This window comes from Vanessa atalanta, chromosome 1, assembly GCF_905147765.1.
Source record: "Vanessa atalanta chromosome 1, ilVanAtal1.2, whole genome shotgun sequence".
Classification (NCBI taxonomy): domain Eukaryota; kingdom Metazoa; phylum Arthropoda; class Insecta; order Lepidoptera; family Nymphalidae; genus Vanessa; species Vanessa atalanta.
The window spans coordinates 13,814,030-13,828,036 of NC_061871.1; the positions used below are offsets into that span (position 1 = coordinate 13,814,030).

The 14,007-nt window shown below is 33.1% G+C and overlaps 2 protein-coding genes across 2 annotated transcripts; both read left to right on the plus strand.

The window, feature by feature from the left end:
* The first annotated feature begins 1,331 nt into the window (after positions 1–1,331).
* On the plus strand, positions 1,332–2,788 carry LOC125077952. Its single transcript, XM_047690090.1, has 2 exons — positions 1,332–1,526; positions 2,339–2,788. The coding sequence occupies exons 1-2, from the start codon at positions 1,332–1,334 to the stop codon at positions 2,786–2,788; spliced, it is 645 nt and encodes a 214-aa protein (XP_047546046.1).
* A 7,967-nt stretch (positions 2,789–10,755) lies between these two features.
* On the plus strand, positions 10,756–12,057 carry LOC125077972. Its single transcript, XM_047690110.1, has 3 exons — positions 10,756–11,042; positions 11,509–11,538; positions 11,980–12,057. The coding sequence occupies exons 1-3, from the start codon at positions 10,770–10,772 to the stop codon at positions 12,055–12,057; spliced, it is 381 nt and encodes a 126-aa protein (XP_047546066.1). The 5' UTR covers positions 10,756–10,769.
* Positions 12,058–14,007: the final 1,950 nt, after the last annotated feature.

A 14,007-nucleotide genomic window follows, 5' to 3' on the forward strand; every position in this document is an offset into this window, starting at 1 on the left:
AGACATTTCATGTGAACTTCAAGGACGGATGTAGGCTACTTTTCTGCGTATCAGCTTGATTCGTAGCAAATTTTGTCGATTTTGGTTCAATGGTTTAGCCGTGAAAACAATTTTTGACCAAACCTCAGATAGACAAACTGAGACTGATAGAGTTACTTTCAACATATAAGTATACGTTTGGAATTAATACTTGAAGTTATCATTTCAAATATTTAACAATCCTATTGAGATATAACAAGGAGAATAATTTTTCTATTTTTTTTGGTTTGTCCAAAATTAGACTTTCGCAAAATTAATTAATTTAATGGAATTAATTACCTCCTTCTGGACAGTCGTGTCACAAGAGGATTTATTATATAACAATAGGTTCCTTTAGTTTAACCATTAGTACACTTATAGAATATAGGACACTATATTTTTAAAACAAATTCAGATTCAGAAAGGAAGGATTATCATTTCGGCTGTTTTTTATGTTTGTCACCTCAGATTCACCTCATTCCGCTATTTATGAATGTAATTTGAAAACATTTATGTAAATAACACTTTCCGTCTGGTGCCATAAAAATTTGAAGAAAAAAAATTGAAATAGGTTTTTTTTGTTAAAATTTTATATTTTGTATTACTTTATTACATGTAAAATTGTATTATTTTATTACACTCCAAAAAAAAATGTTTTATCAGTTTTTTGAAACACCTGATGGTAAGTTGGAACTTGTATTAGTCGCTACTTCCTGTCAGATTGAGTGTACTTTTAATAAAATAGCAAGTGTATCTAATAAATAGTTCTACATTGAATAAAAAATACCATTGATTTTATAATACGAAAAAAGGTTTTTACAGCCTGAAAATTTATATATGTAGACGAAATTGTAATAATTAATATATTTAGTATTGCTAACATTATACCAGTCGTGTATTCACGAGTCAATGTTAGTCGATCAACCGCTAAAAATAGAAAGCATTTCGAGCCGTCCAATCAAATCGAAGCAACAAAAATCGATTCAATAAAGTTCCCCCCTCTTCTGTTGAAACCGGTCTCCCGTTGAATCGACACGTCGGAATGTTCGGACGTGTCGCAGCAAGTCGAATTCAACGATTTATTAATTCTACGCCCACGCCGAGTACCGACTCCAATTCTGATTGATTTGTTTTATTTCGGACGCAGTATGTCAGCGAAAAAGTCGATTAAGTGGTCTGATAACATCATGTCACGGTTCTTGGAACTGTATCAGCAGTACGAGTGTTTATGGAACAATAACACTGAAGTGTACAAAAATCGGGACGCTCGAGAATCGGCCATACAAAAAATTATTATCGAGTTGAATTTGAAAATGACTGAAGCTGATATTAAGAATAAAATTAAAAGTATCCGCACCATGTACAGGAGAGAATTGCTTTTGATCATTAAATCTAAGAAGAGTGGCGCTGCACCCGACGATGTTTACAAGCCGAGACTGAATTGGTTTAATCAAGCAGATTCGTTTTTGAGGGCTGTCACGGTAGCTAGAGAAAGTATATCAAGTTCAGTAAGTATTTTATTTGAAAATTTAAATTATAAATACAGCAATATTTTAGCGTTGGCAGAGATGGCTCAGGTGCTATCTCTGCCTCGAACCCGTAATATTTTTGTTAAGATTCATTATAGTTACTGGGCAAACTCGGTTATTTACACTGCGACACTTTTTAAGGCAGGCATTAGGGGATTTGGCAGTTTTTTATAATAGAGTATTAGTAGGCGAATCATCATATGGAACACCTATGGTACGTGGTCACCACCTCAAGAAATTTTGATTATTCCTTACAAATACATTACGCCACCAATTTTGGGAACAAAATGTTATATCCCTTGTTCTTGTCCTTACAATGCTTCACTCGCCAACCACGACACTAAGTAAATCTGTTTGGCGATAGAATATGAATTGAATGAGAAGTATCTATCCAGCACGTTATTCGTTTTTTGCCAAATTCATACTAAGCTGATGACGTAACTTTATTGTAGAGCTAACAAATGATATATTAGCGTTCCATAGACAGAAATTAATTTAATTAAACATGACCCCTCGACAAGGTTACGTCAGGTTGAAATCAAGAGGGATATTATAAATCGAGAAATATATCATATATGTTTTGTGAGCACATACATGTTTGCTAAGTCAGAAGTTGTTTCTTACAGAATAGCATAATATGGTGACCAAATTAAAAAAATCGTACCGTACAGCGCTATAGATCATTAGAAAAGTTACGACGATTATTGTATATATAAAGTACAAGATACAAAGAAAGAATATACAAGGTATAAGAGGCCAAATTAAAAAGGCTATAACATTTTATTTTTCAGGACATCAACGAATTTGCTGGAGGAGATTTTGAATCAACTATTGAAGGGCCATCTCCGACGTCAGAATCAATAGATACAAGCGAATTTGTCCGCCCCTGCACATCTCAAACGCAAACACCACAAGTCATCCCAGCAACATTTCGTAAACGCAAAAAAGACACTATCAACGAAACTATTAACAAATTACCCAAAATATCCAGTCCCAAAAAACAGGAATTGGATGAATTTGATTATTTTGGAAAGTTCGTCACTGCACAGTTGCGGAAAATGCCTGAATATGACGCCATATTGTGTCAGGAGGAAATGCACAGTATTATGAGGAAGTATAGGCTACGTTTGCTTTCTGGATCTTTGAACAGTTCACCTTCTATGTCTCCTTCAGATCACAGTGTAACGACGAATCCTTCACCGCCACCTCCTCAAATCCATATAAAAAATGAAATAGAATAAGTCATGGATAGAAGAAAAGAAAAGTATTTTAAAAAAATTATATTAATAAGATTATTTAAAAAAAATTCAATGCATCTATCATAAAAGTATCGCAATCTCCTTTACTCCTTTAGTCTACGTCCACGACACATTTTTCTCTTCACTGGGCTTCACTTATCTGGGCTAGATAACCAATAACGATATACCAAACGAAAATAAGAAAAAAAGAATTATCCACAGAAAAATTACTATTACTTACTGTATTTGCACAAGAATATCAGTGTTTTATTAAAAAAAAAAAATACGCTTTCGGATATCGATCTGTATATGCACAAGAAAGACTGTGTTTTATAAAAAAATTAAAATACTGCTGAAGTTGTAAGATATTTATTTAAAAAATCGTATTAATATTCGTAGCCCTTGAAAAGGTCTACGCATAAGATAAGGTCAGAATTTTATATAATAATTAGATTAGTCGCAGTTTAAATTGTTATATTTAAATAAATTCTAATAAATAAACGATAAAAAAATGTTCAATTTATTTATCACGTTAATACTTATATAACTATACAACATAAATAATGCAAAGTTTTAATTGCTTTCTCGCAATAAAGATCGATTACATTTAATAAATTTATCTAATATACGGATTCGCATATGGGGCGCCTGTTGACAATTTTTGTTCGATAAGGTTTGTCATCAAGAAAAATGCTGTCCGTTTTTAAGCATACACAACATAGTGTAAATACTCTGAATCTGAATGAACCGGCAATGGACACTCAAATAATGTTGTCAAAATACGGAACCTATTTTTTGCGACCTGCTTACATAAAACTACTACATACAATATGTTATTGTTTTTTTTCATACCTGAATTGCTTCCGTCGTTTTTATACCTTATTTTTGGCATTCAAAGACATTTTTCAAAACTAAAACTAATAATTAAAGGGACAAAAAATATTTTTGTACACCAAGGTAAAATTTTTAGTCGTAATGCTATTTCGCTGAAAAGTATATCTTCTAGTAGTGGTACCAGGATAAGGGTACCGTGCTGATGCGAGTGCGCTTGATTTGAATTTTCCTATCCGGGTCGGATATACGTCTTTGATACCGTCTACTGATACCTACTCCGATGAAATTGTCCTAAATCAAAAAAAATTAAGCCAAGCACATATTATTATCTTCCATAAACACTTGGTATAATGGAGGAACGGAAAAATGTTGCTAGCTTTCTTACGACCATTCCACGCAGTCAACATTTGTACAATTAATTATTTTTAATTTTATTTGTATATTAAGGCCTTAATGTACAAAAATTTATGAATATATATTCAATAAATTTAATTTATTTATACACAGGCGAGGAATTGGCATTATTTTTGGAATGCAACAGACAAAGAAATTGTGTAAAAATTAATGTAGTTACTTTTGTTTGACAACAAACAAAACCTAAATAATCGACTTCTATTAGTTACATAAATATATAATCTATGTACCTAATTATTACATTTTAATTAAAATAAGCGAAAAGAATATATTCAAATACATAGAATATAAATGAATAAGTTTATTTTAAAACAATTAGTGACGTTATATAACGAGCACAAATCTAAAATTATAATCAAGCCGCTGTGAAAGTGTGTATATCGTGAGCGGTATTGTGTCTTATAACATTGAGTTGTAACTTAAGACATGTATCAAAATAAATTTAAACTAAAGTTATTTGTAAGGGCTTAAATAATTGCTTTTGGTTTTATTCACACTACACAGAATTCTTAACAACCTCACGCATTAGAATGAGATGGTCCAGTTGTACTTGTGTTTGGGTTCTGCGTGTGTCGATGAAAATATTCCACGTATAGCGTGGTGGAATCACCAAACCTTCACCAAAGATAAGTAGAGGACACCTTAGTCCAGCAGTAGGACATTAACAGACTGTTATTTTACTTTATTAGAAAAATATAGCACTGTTTATATACTCATTTGTTTGGTTTAGAGAAGTTTGGAGATTGTGAACAATATAAGCATTAGGTATTTCTATACTTTGATACGAGAAAAGTAAACGATAGACTATGTTAACACTTTCCTAAAGAAACGTTAAAGAATAAAGAAACCATAAAACGTAATAAAATATAATAGACCAAATTATGTTAAAGCAAGTTTTAGCTTTCTCTAACGTTTTTAGGCCATTAAGCGATTATCCTAATAATTTAAAAACAAAAATACGTATGAAGTTTTAAACTGACGCATTATAATCTTTCAAGTACCTAGTGATACCGTCCACATGAGGGCTGCCGACATAATTATAATTAAACTTTTTTTTTATGTATTTACGTTAAGGTAAACATAATACTTACCAGTCGTTTACTTGCAATTGTAATGTTATGAATAAAAACGAAAGTAGTTATTTAGCCCGATCTCATTTAATTAAACTATTTTTTTTTGTTGTATATTATATTTAATTCTTTATAATAGTTTTTTTTTATTTGGAGTTTGATTGTTATCTTTAAAGTGAATGACAAAATTATACTTTAGAATTGTACAGGAAGTGCAGCGTAAAAACTACTCAAAATATATCCAATTATACAATTAGGTAGCCCTGATTCACACGGTTCGTGTTCCCGCGCTCGAGCACGCACTGTGCGCGTCACTTGCACGTGAGCGAGATAGCACTATCCGTTAGTTCAATTCGTTATAGCAGTTTGCGTCTGTGCGAGGGCGTGCGGAGACGTGCGTGTTTGCGCTAGCGTATCGCATAACAGAAACTTCTAGAATCGAACGCGTTCCATTATTGTATTTTTATATAACTTATCAAATGTCGAGTTACGTTAGTATGGAATGGAAAACAGATACAATATTCCAATTTTTAAACCTATATCAAAAAGAACCATCACTATTGTAAAAGAAAGTTATGTGTTAATTAACTGCTGCAAGTTATTTGTACGGTATATTTATATAAGTTGTATGTATCACTCTTGAAATAATTTAATAACGTTTTTCTCTTTATTGGTTAAGTTAAGAATTAAAGTAAAACAATACAGTAATGTAAAATAATGTTATAACAACGTTCCCGCTTCCAGCGTATCCAGAAGAGAGCTTAAATTTCCCGCCAATGTTTTCTTTTTTTTTTTAATGTTGCCCGCTTCAAAAATCGTAGCGACAACATCCGGCCCTCCTGCAGACGCATTCGCCCTCGAATGACGTTTTAGTCTGGTGTATACAGCTGTAAACGAAAGTTAAATAATATTTAAAATTAAAATTATATATATATATATATAAATATAGTATTCATATAAGGATGTACACGTGATATCCCATAATGAATACTACTCGATCAAGCTTCAACCAGATATCTCATCACGGTAATTGTGATATTAACGTAGGTATTATTCAAGTTATCCCATCAGCGGCTAACTTATTCAAACCTCATGGCTTAACCAGCAGCACCTTAGGTCACTGAGGTTGCATATCACCATGTTATCTTTCGCAAGAGACAGCGTTCACATAGATGCCTGTCACATGCTTTTAACGTACACCATGATTCAATACTCTGTTGACAGCTTTGTACACCAGACATTAGACAATTGCTATATTTTTATTGATATTCTTCGAAGGCATTAAATTTAAGTAACTTACAGTCTTTTTTTTTCTTTATATGCATTTTGACAACATCCGCATCTACTCATCATTGGATATGTTTATCCACGCCTTCATGTTCTCGACACAAGCGACGCCGTTGTATCGCTTCGAAGACCTCTCAGCTCCTCTCATATCTTCCACGCGATATCTATCCTTTCCTAGGCATTGCTTTATTTGAAAAGGCCCTTTGAACTGAGGCAGTAACTTTTTACTCTGGCCCTCATTGTTATAACTAGGAATCTTGATTACCACCAAATCGCCTACGTTATAAATAGGGGCTTCTTTCCTCTTTGCGTCAAAAGCTTGTTTTTGTTTACAAGCATTTTCTTTAATTTTAGCATCGACCTTTGCTCTTAATTTAGTCACGTCCACAATAGGTACTTCTTCGTCCATCATGTTTTCATGACTCATCTTTAAGCGATAGCCAAAGAATACTTCACTGGGAACCGCCGATGTGGTTTTGTTAATAGTGCTATTTATGCCTTGTTGAATTGTAGGAATATGTTGGTCCCACTTATTGTTTTCGCTATTGGCCCCCATTGTGCGTAACGACTCTAATATAGTTTGGTTGTATCGTTCAACTTGCCCATTGGAACGAGGAACGGCCGTGGCTATAATGTGATGTCGTATCCCTCTATCTTTACAGAATGAACTAAATAAATTAGACGTGAACGCAGTACCTGCATCACATATGAGTCTTTTTGGATTGCCAAATACTTTAAATATCTTGTTAAGCTCATTGATGACACATTTACTTTTTGTACTCTTTACAGGTGAAATAAAAACAAATTTAGTAAAAGAGTCTACTATTACCAATAGGTAAGTATTCAGTTGAGTGGTTTTTACGAATGGGCCTATGTGATCTAAGTGAAGTGTATGAAACGGTCTCGCATATTTAGGAATGGGAAATAGCTTGCCAGGCTTTTTCCCGTGCAAGTTTTTAAAATAAATACACTGAAGACAATTTTTGATATATTTAGTAACAGTTTTCTTTAAGCGAGGGAACCAATACATTGAACTAATTCTTTCTACAGTTTTATCAACCGCGAAATGACCAACTTCATCGTGGTTTGCTCTGATTACCTGCCAGATACATTGTTTTGGAACTAGCCAGCGTCTACCGAATTCCGTGCGCCTATACACTTTATTGCCCAGTAATTCGTAATTATTAAATATTTGCATATTAGACTCGGCCTGTCCTGATTGTAAAATATCTCTAATGCTGCAAATTTTTGGATTTTGTAGCTGTACCGACAGCAACCAATCGCCTTCTGAAATGAACAAAACACTACTCTCTGCACAAGTATTGTGGTTAGCAATGACGACAGGATTCCTGCTTAAGGCATCCACGTGCTGCATTTGAATTCCTGGTCGGTGGATAGTCTCAAACGTAAATTCTTGGGTTTGCAGTACCCACCTGCTAATACGTGGAATAATATCCTGTTTATTTAAAGCATGACGAACCGCGTTACAGTCTGTTATGATTTTGAAGTTTGATCCTAATAAATAGTGTCTAAATTTATTTAATCCTACCACTATCGCTAACAACTCGAGTTCAAACGAGTGGTATTTTTTTTCTTCACTACTTGTTTGTCGACTATAAAAGTAAACTGGCCTCTCCCCTGATTCGGTCATTTGCATAAGAATACACCCTAAGCCCTCACGACTGGCATCGGTATAAAGAAAAATTGGTAACTTAGGATCAAATATTAACAGTATAGTATCACTTGTTAAAATGGATTTTAATTTATCAAAGGCAATTTCTTGTTCTTTTTCCCATTTCCATGTAATGTCTTTCTTTAAAAGGTTACTAAGTGGACGGCATGTCAAAGCACAATCTTTAATGAACTTTCTGAAATAATTTATTAATCCAAGGAATTGCCTTACTTCATGAACTGTTGTCGGTTTAGGGTAGTTATTAATAGCTTTAATTTTTTTTTGACACGGACTTACTCCATTTTTTGAAATATCGTAACCTAAAAATTTTATAACATCCTTAAAAAAAAAACATTTATCATAATTAACGGTTAAGCCGTTTGCAAGTAAGAGTTCTAAGATATTTCTTAAGCAGGTGACATTTTCCTCTAATGTCTCTGTTGCTATTAAAATATCGTCCATATAATTTATGACCCTATTAAATCTTAAATTGCCTAATAAAGAATTCATCAATCTTTGAAAAACGGCCGGAGCATTGCACAGGCCAAACGGCATTCTCAAAAATTCATAATGCCCGTCCAGAGTGATAAATGCTGTCTTATACACGTCACTTTCTTTAACCATAACATGATGGTAGCCGCACTTTAAATCAAGTACCGTAAAATACTCGCATCCGCGTAACCTATCAATTAAATCTTCAATAAGTGGCATAGGGTACTTGTCTTTTATTGTGATTTTATTTAATTTTCGGTAATCTATACAAAGTCTTTTTTCTCCGGAAGCTTTATCAACCAATAATGCGGGACTAGCATATGGCGAGTTACTGCAACGTATGATGCGATTTTTTAGCAAATCTTCGATAATTTCTCGCGTAATTATACGCTCGCGATCTGACATACGATAAGGGCGCTGTACAACCGCTTTATTGGTCGCTAGTTCAATTTCGAGTTCGATACCAGGTACTTTGCCCAGGCTACTCAAATCATTCGTAAAACATTTAGGATAGTCTGACAAAATATTTTTAATAAGGCATTCTTTAGATGTTTTGTTATCTATGGTACATATTTTTAATTCGCTTTCATTACTAAATTCACTAATAGTTCTAAATTTCAACGAATTACCGATACGGCTATACATTATGCTTTTATTTTCAGTAAAATTTCTACCTATGAGTACCCCGCAACCAGATAACTTTTTAACAATATACATTTTAACGGGAAGTTCTACATCGTCCATTCGTACTGTACAAGATACCCCATAATCTACAATCATCTTATGATCATTTGTAAACCCGAATAAAGAAACTGGGGTTTGTAACTTATACGGTTGTAATGAATATTCTTCAGCAAATTCAGAAACAATTAAGGAACAATCGCTACCCATATCAATAAATGCACGACATTCAAAAGTACTATTAATTAAAATGTTTTTAAAAAATTTTTGTTTCGATTCGGACTCGCTAATAAATTTAACTTCGGCATCTTTTTCCGGTTTCATTTTTAACCTACTCATGCAAGCCAATTCTAAATGGCCTGTTTTTTTACAAAACGCACAATTTATATTACCCTTTACGTCACAATCACTTCTTTTATGTCCGGATTCTCCACAACGAAAGCAACGGATATTGCTACTTCTAGTTCCTGAATCGGCATAATTCATACTCAAACTATTACTTGTATTATTATTTATAGGTACATTTCGAGATTGAAAAACCTGTTTTGATATATAATTGTTTTTTAATTGGTTACTTTTCTTTTCTTTTTCGCATTCATACACTTTGGCATGTAAGAAGGACGCTAATTCGTCACAATATCTAAAACTACCTGATTCCGATGCAATCGATATACTTTTATCACCTATTGTCCCTACAATAATCGAAATGATGTCTTGTTCCGAAAAAGATAATGATAATTTATCGATTCGACATTTTTGTTGAAAAAAAAATTCATATAGTGATTGCCCTTCGAAAGGCCTCGTGTCAATTATCTTTTACCTGAAAAGTATCGGATAACCTATCACGCCACTGCCGCCATTTCCACGTAGTCCAACGTGTTTCAGTCTTTTGTAACGAATCGTACCAAACTTGGGCAGTTTTTCTTAATTTTTGTAATGCTTGAAATTTAGTCATGGCATCTGACCAACCGAACGCACGGGCATTAGCTTCTACCACATTAATCCACATATCGATATTATCACTCAAAGGATCAAATTCTGGTATCACAGTCGACAAGATGGTACTTTGACTCACGGTTAACTTCTTTACATGGCGGCGACGCCGGCAGCGATCCCTCTCACTAGACGATGATGATGAACTTGATGAGGTGGAACTCGACGATGATGGTTTCCTCCTTACTTTGCTACGTGTTCGCTTTCGGTTTCGCGGCATCCTGTCGGTCGTATTATTCGTTATCCCACTTCTGATGTAAAAGAAAGTTATGTGTTAATTAACTGCTGCAAGTTATTTGTACGGTATATTTATATAAGTTGTATGTATCACTCTTGAAATAATTTAATAACGTTTTTCTCTTTATTGGTTAAGTTAAGAATTAAAGTAAAACAATACAGTAATGTAAAATAATGTTATAACAACGTTCCCGCTTCCAGCGTATCCAGAAGAGAGCTTAAATTTCCCGCCAATGTTTTCTTTTTTTTTTTAATGTTGCCCGCTTCAAAAATCGTAGCGACAACACTATGGAACACGACGTCTATGGAACATAAGAATAAAGATGACACTTACGACGCGTGGAACAGGATCAAACAGCAATTAGGAGATAGGAATATACCTATTAAAGAAATTAAGAGGAAGAGAGACAATCTAATGTCTACGTACAGGAGATTGAGAGGTAAAGTCGAAAAGTCTAGATTGACGGCCGGAGAAGAGGAAATATACAAACCAGACTGGCCCTTCTATAACTTTATGGCGACGTTTCTTGACGATATGTATAATCCGAGAAAATTGCCATGTCCCGACGTAAGTATTGTGAGTAGAATTACACTAAGACGTACGAAATGCAGTTAGCTATTATCATATTCAATTGTGTAATTCTATTGACATTTATTTAACGTTGCATAAATATTAATACGCGAGCAATTAAAATTGTAGTCAGTACTTGTTTTCGAATTTTAACCTACTTTAAAAAAGAGGGTTTTATTTTTGACTCGTCTATTTTTATGCATAGAAATTAAACATAAATGGCATTTAAAATGCCTTTATGCTATCTCAAATTCACGAATATCGTTAAATTAATTTAAATACTAGGTAGTTTAAAATATAGATATTAATTGAGTTAAACGTCATTAAAATGTTGCCATGTTTCAAACAAGATAAAAGTTACTGAAAATTGTATTTCGAATGTAACTCAATCAATTAAATACAATTGTATGAGCATTAATAAATCAATTAAATTAATAAATAAAATGTTAATAAAAATGTGTTTCCATTTCAGTCTTCTATTACAACATTTATTAAAGAAGATTCTAATTCAGAATGTAATGAAGAAGAATGTTTTAAAAAAGAAACGGTGACAGAACCGAAAACACCTAAACGACGAAAGATACAAAGTTCTGATAATCATAAAATTGAAGACAACGATTGTTTAAGACAAGTAAATAAAAAAAATGATCCAGACTTAGAAGAATGTATTCTATATACTCAATTGTTATGCAAAAAGCTGAAAACATTAAAAGAGAGCACGCGAGAGATAGCGATGCTGGAAATTGATAGATATATTTACAATTTAAAACAACAAGAAAAGTCAAATTTGGTTCTAGTTCCGCCAACGTTAATGCCTGTTGAAGGACAATATTCGCCGAGATATCACCTGTCGCCGCGTTCGGAGTATTCGTCAGTATCACAGCAGTCCCCAGAATATAAGCCAGAATTTTCAATAAATCTGTCACCATATCCTATCAATTCATCTCACCAACAGTCCGAGGAACAGTCCAACGAATCGCAACCAACGTCAGGCTCAGAAAATTCTCATTTACCATCGTGACCTGGACGGGAATTAGGACTCGAGACATTTATATTTGTGAATAAATTTTTAACGCTACCTCAATGTATTTTACAAGTTTTAGTGAACCTTACCCGTTATATGTATGGGTCAAAACGCAACCGCTTCAATTGAAATTTTATACACAATTTTGTGCTGTTTTCGATACCATTAGTACTTAACAGTTTTGAAGATTTGAATGAGTTTGCCGATTTTAATACGTATATGAAGGTAATTATGCCATTAAAATAATTTATTTCCAACACAGTGATATATTTTTGACAATAAATAAGAAGTGTAACACTTCTATATTGAATAAAGATGCTTATTTTGATGTTGAAGATTATTTTTGAAAAGATCTTCATTCCAAATTTATCTATCATTTCCAATTTTTTTTACTAACAAGTAATCTATATCAATTGCGTCCCAATGAGATTTTTAAAGTTAATCAACATTTTTCTGACCTAAAGAAAAAGTCATATAATTTTCAAAAAAATCTACGAAAACCATTTCATTTCTTAAAGTTACAACATCTATTCGTATTTACATAAGAACTTAAGTAAGTAACTTTATTTACATAAGAATTATTAACATAAGGCCTTAACTATGTGCAATAATAAAGAAATATATTTTTTTTATATGATAAATACATAAGAGGTCCTATATAAAACATTATAAAACAACTCTGCTACATTTCAGTCTTAAGCTGTGAGCAAGTTGCTTGCTTAGAAACAAGAATTAAAATATTATAAGAAAATGTTACTCATGTTTTATTCATACTTAAACACTAGAAAATAATTGTATGATGTAAGTATTATTACGAGTAAAATGTTGATTAAAAATACATATTAAAACAATGAAGCAAGTCCGTTGTTCTACTTTCCAAACATTGTTTTGCATACAAAATATTTATTTACCACTTTATATATAAACTGCTTAGGAAGTAATTAGTTAAATATTGCTGCGTCTTCTTCTTATGAACGTAAAAATATTGATGTCAGAAAGATCTTTGTTTAATTAACCCGATTATAAGGTTCAGGCCGTCTTAATCCAGTCGAAGCAAAAAACGCGGGCGTTGTGTGGTGCGTGGCCGATGATGGCCAGGTCTTGGATCACTGAAATATTTTTTTGGGGGGGGGGGGGGGGGGGAGATAGCCAGAACACTGCTTGGAACCGGGTGCTTGTTGTGCTTCAGACGGGGCTGGTAAGACCAGCTACTATAAATTGACAGTAAAGTTATCTAAATAAAACTTTTGTTACATAAGTCAAATTGGATTAAATACTCTTTGTTCGACAAAAATAGGTAATAAGAGGTCATTAACATTATAAATTACATACAAAAAAATTAAAGCGCGTGGAATTCTGTAAATGTGAATGACACGATTTGTTTTGCGTTTTGTACGTTTCACTAAAACTTACGTATGACCAAAATATACAATATATAGAAGAAAATTAAGCTGATTCTATCTTATATTGCCTACGTAATTACATAATAAGATACTTTACACAATTTCACGAATAATCTTCATAGTGTGTAAAAGGGCCCCTTATTAACTATGGCCAGGTGTCATAGTATTATCGTCCTTATTATCAAATACATAAGAACGTTATTTCGTATATAAGAACGTTCGAGTGATAAGAACGGCTAATATTGACAGTCAACACTACGCGTTGCGAGGCGTAAAGATGTGTTTCGTAACGAGGAATTTAGATAGACATCGTAAAGTAGGATTTAGGCAGTCTCAACAGGGTCGTAAAAGGAGGAATTGTTTTTTTCTTAACATACGAGTAGACACAACATCGTTTCAGTGTTTGATGAATGATTATCATCGAAACAGAACAATATAACATAATAATATTATTATAGAGCTATTAATACTTTTATAATAAAGGACTTTTTTTATTTAAATACGCAGGCATATAGCCATTTCATGTTAAGGGATTACCACTGCA

Bases quoted from the DNA above. Each gene is read 5' to 3' on its own strand.
- LOC125077952 (XM_047690090.1), top strand. From the start codon at position 1,332: ATGACTGAAGCTGATATTAAGAATAAAATTAAAAGTATCCGCACCATG. The intron at 1,527-2,338 runs GTAAGTATTTTA...TTTATTTTTCAG, and splicing joins GAGAAAGTATATCAAGTTCA to GACATCAACGAATTTGCTGG.
- LOC125077972 (XM_047690110.1), top strand. From the start codon at position 10,770: ATGGAACATAAGAATAAAGATGACACTTACGACGCGTGGAACAGGATC. The intron at 11,043-11,508 runs GTGAGTAGAATT...TTTCCATTTCAG, and splicing joins CATGTCCCGACGTAAGTATT to TCTTCTATTACAACATTTAT. The intron at 11,539-11,979 runs TCTAATTCAGAA...CCTATCAATTCA, and splicing joins CAACATTTATTAAAGAAGAT to TCTCACCAACAGTCCGAGGA.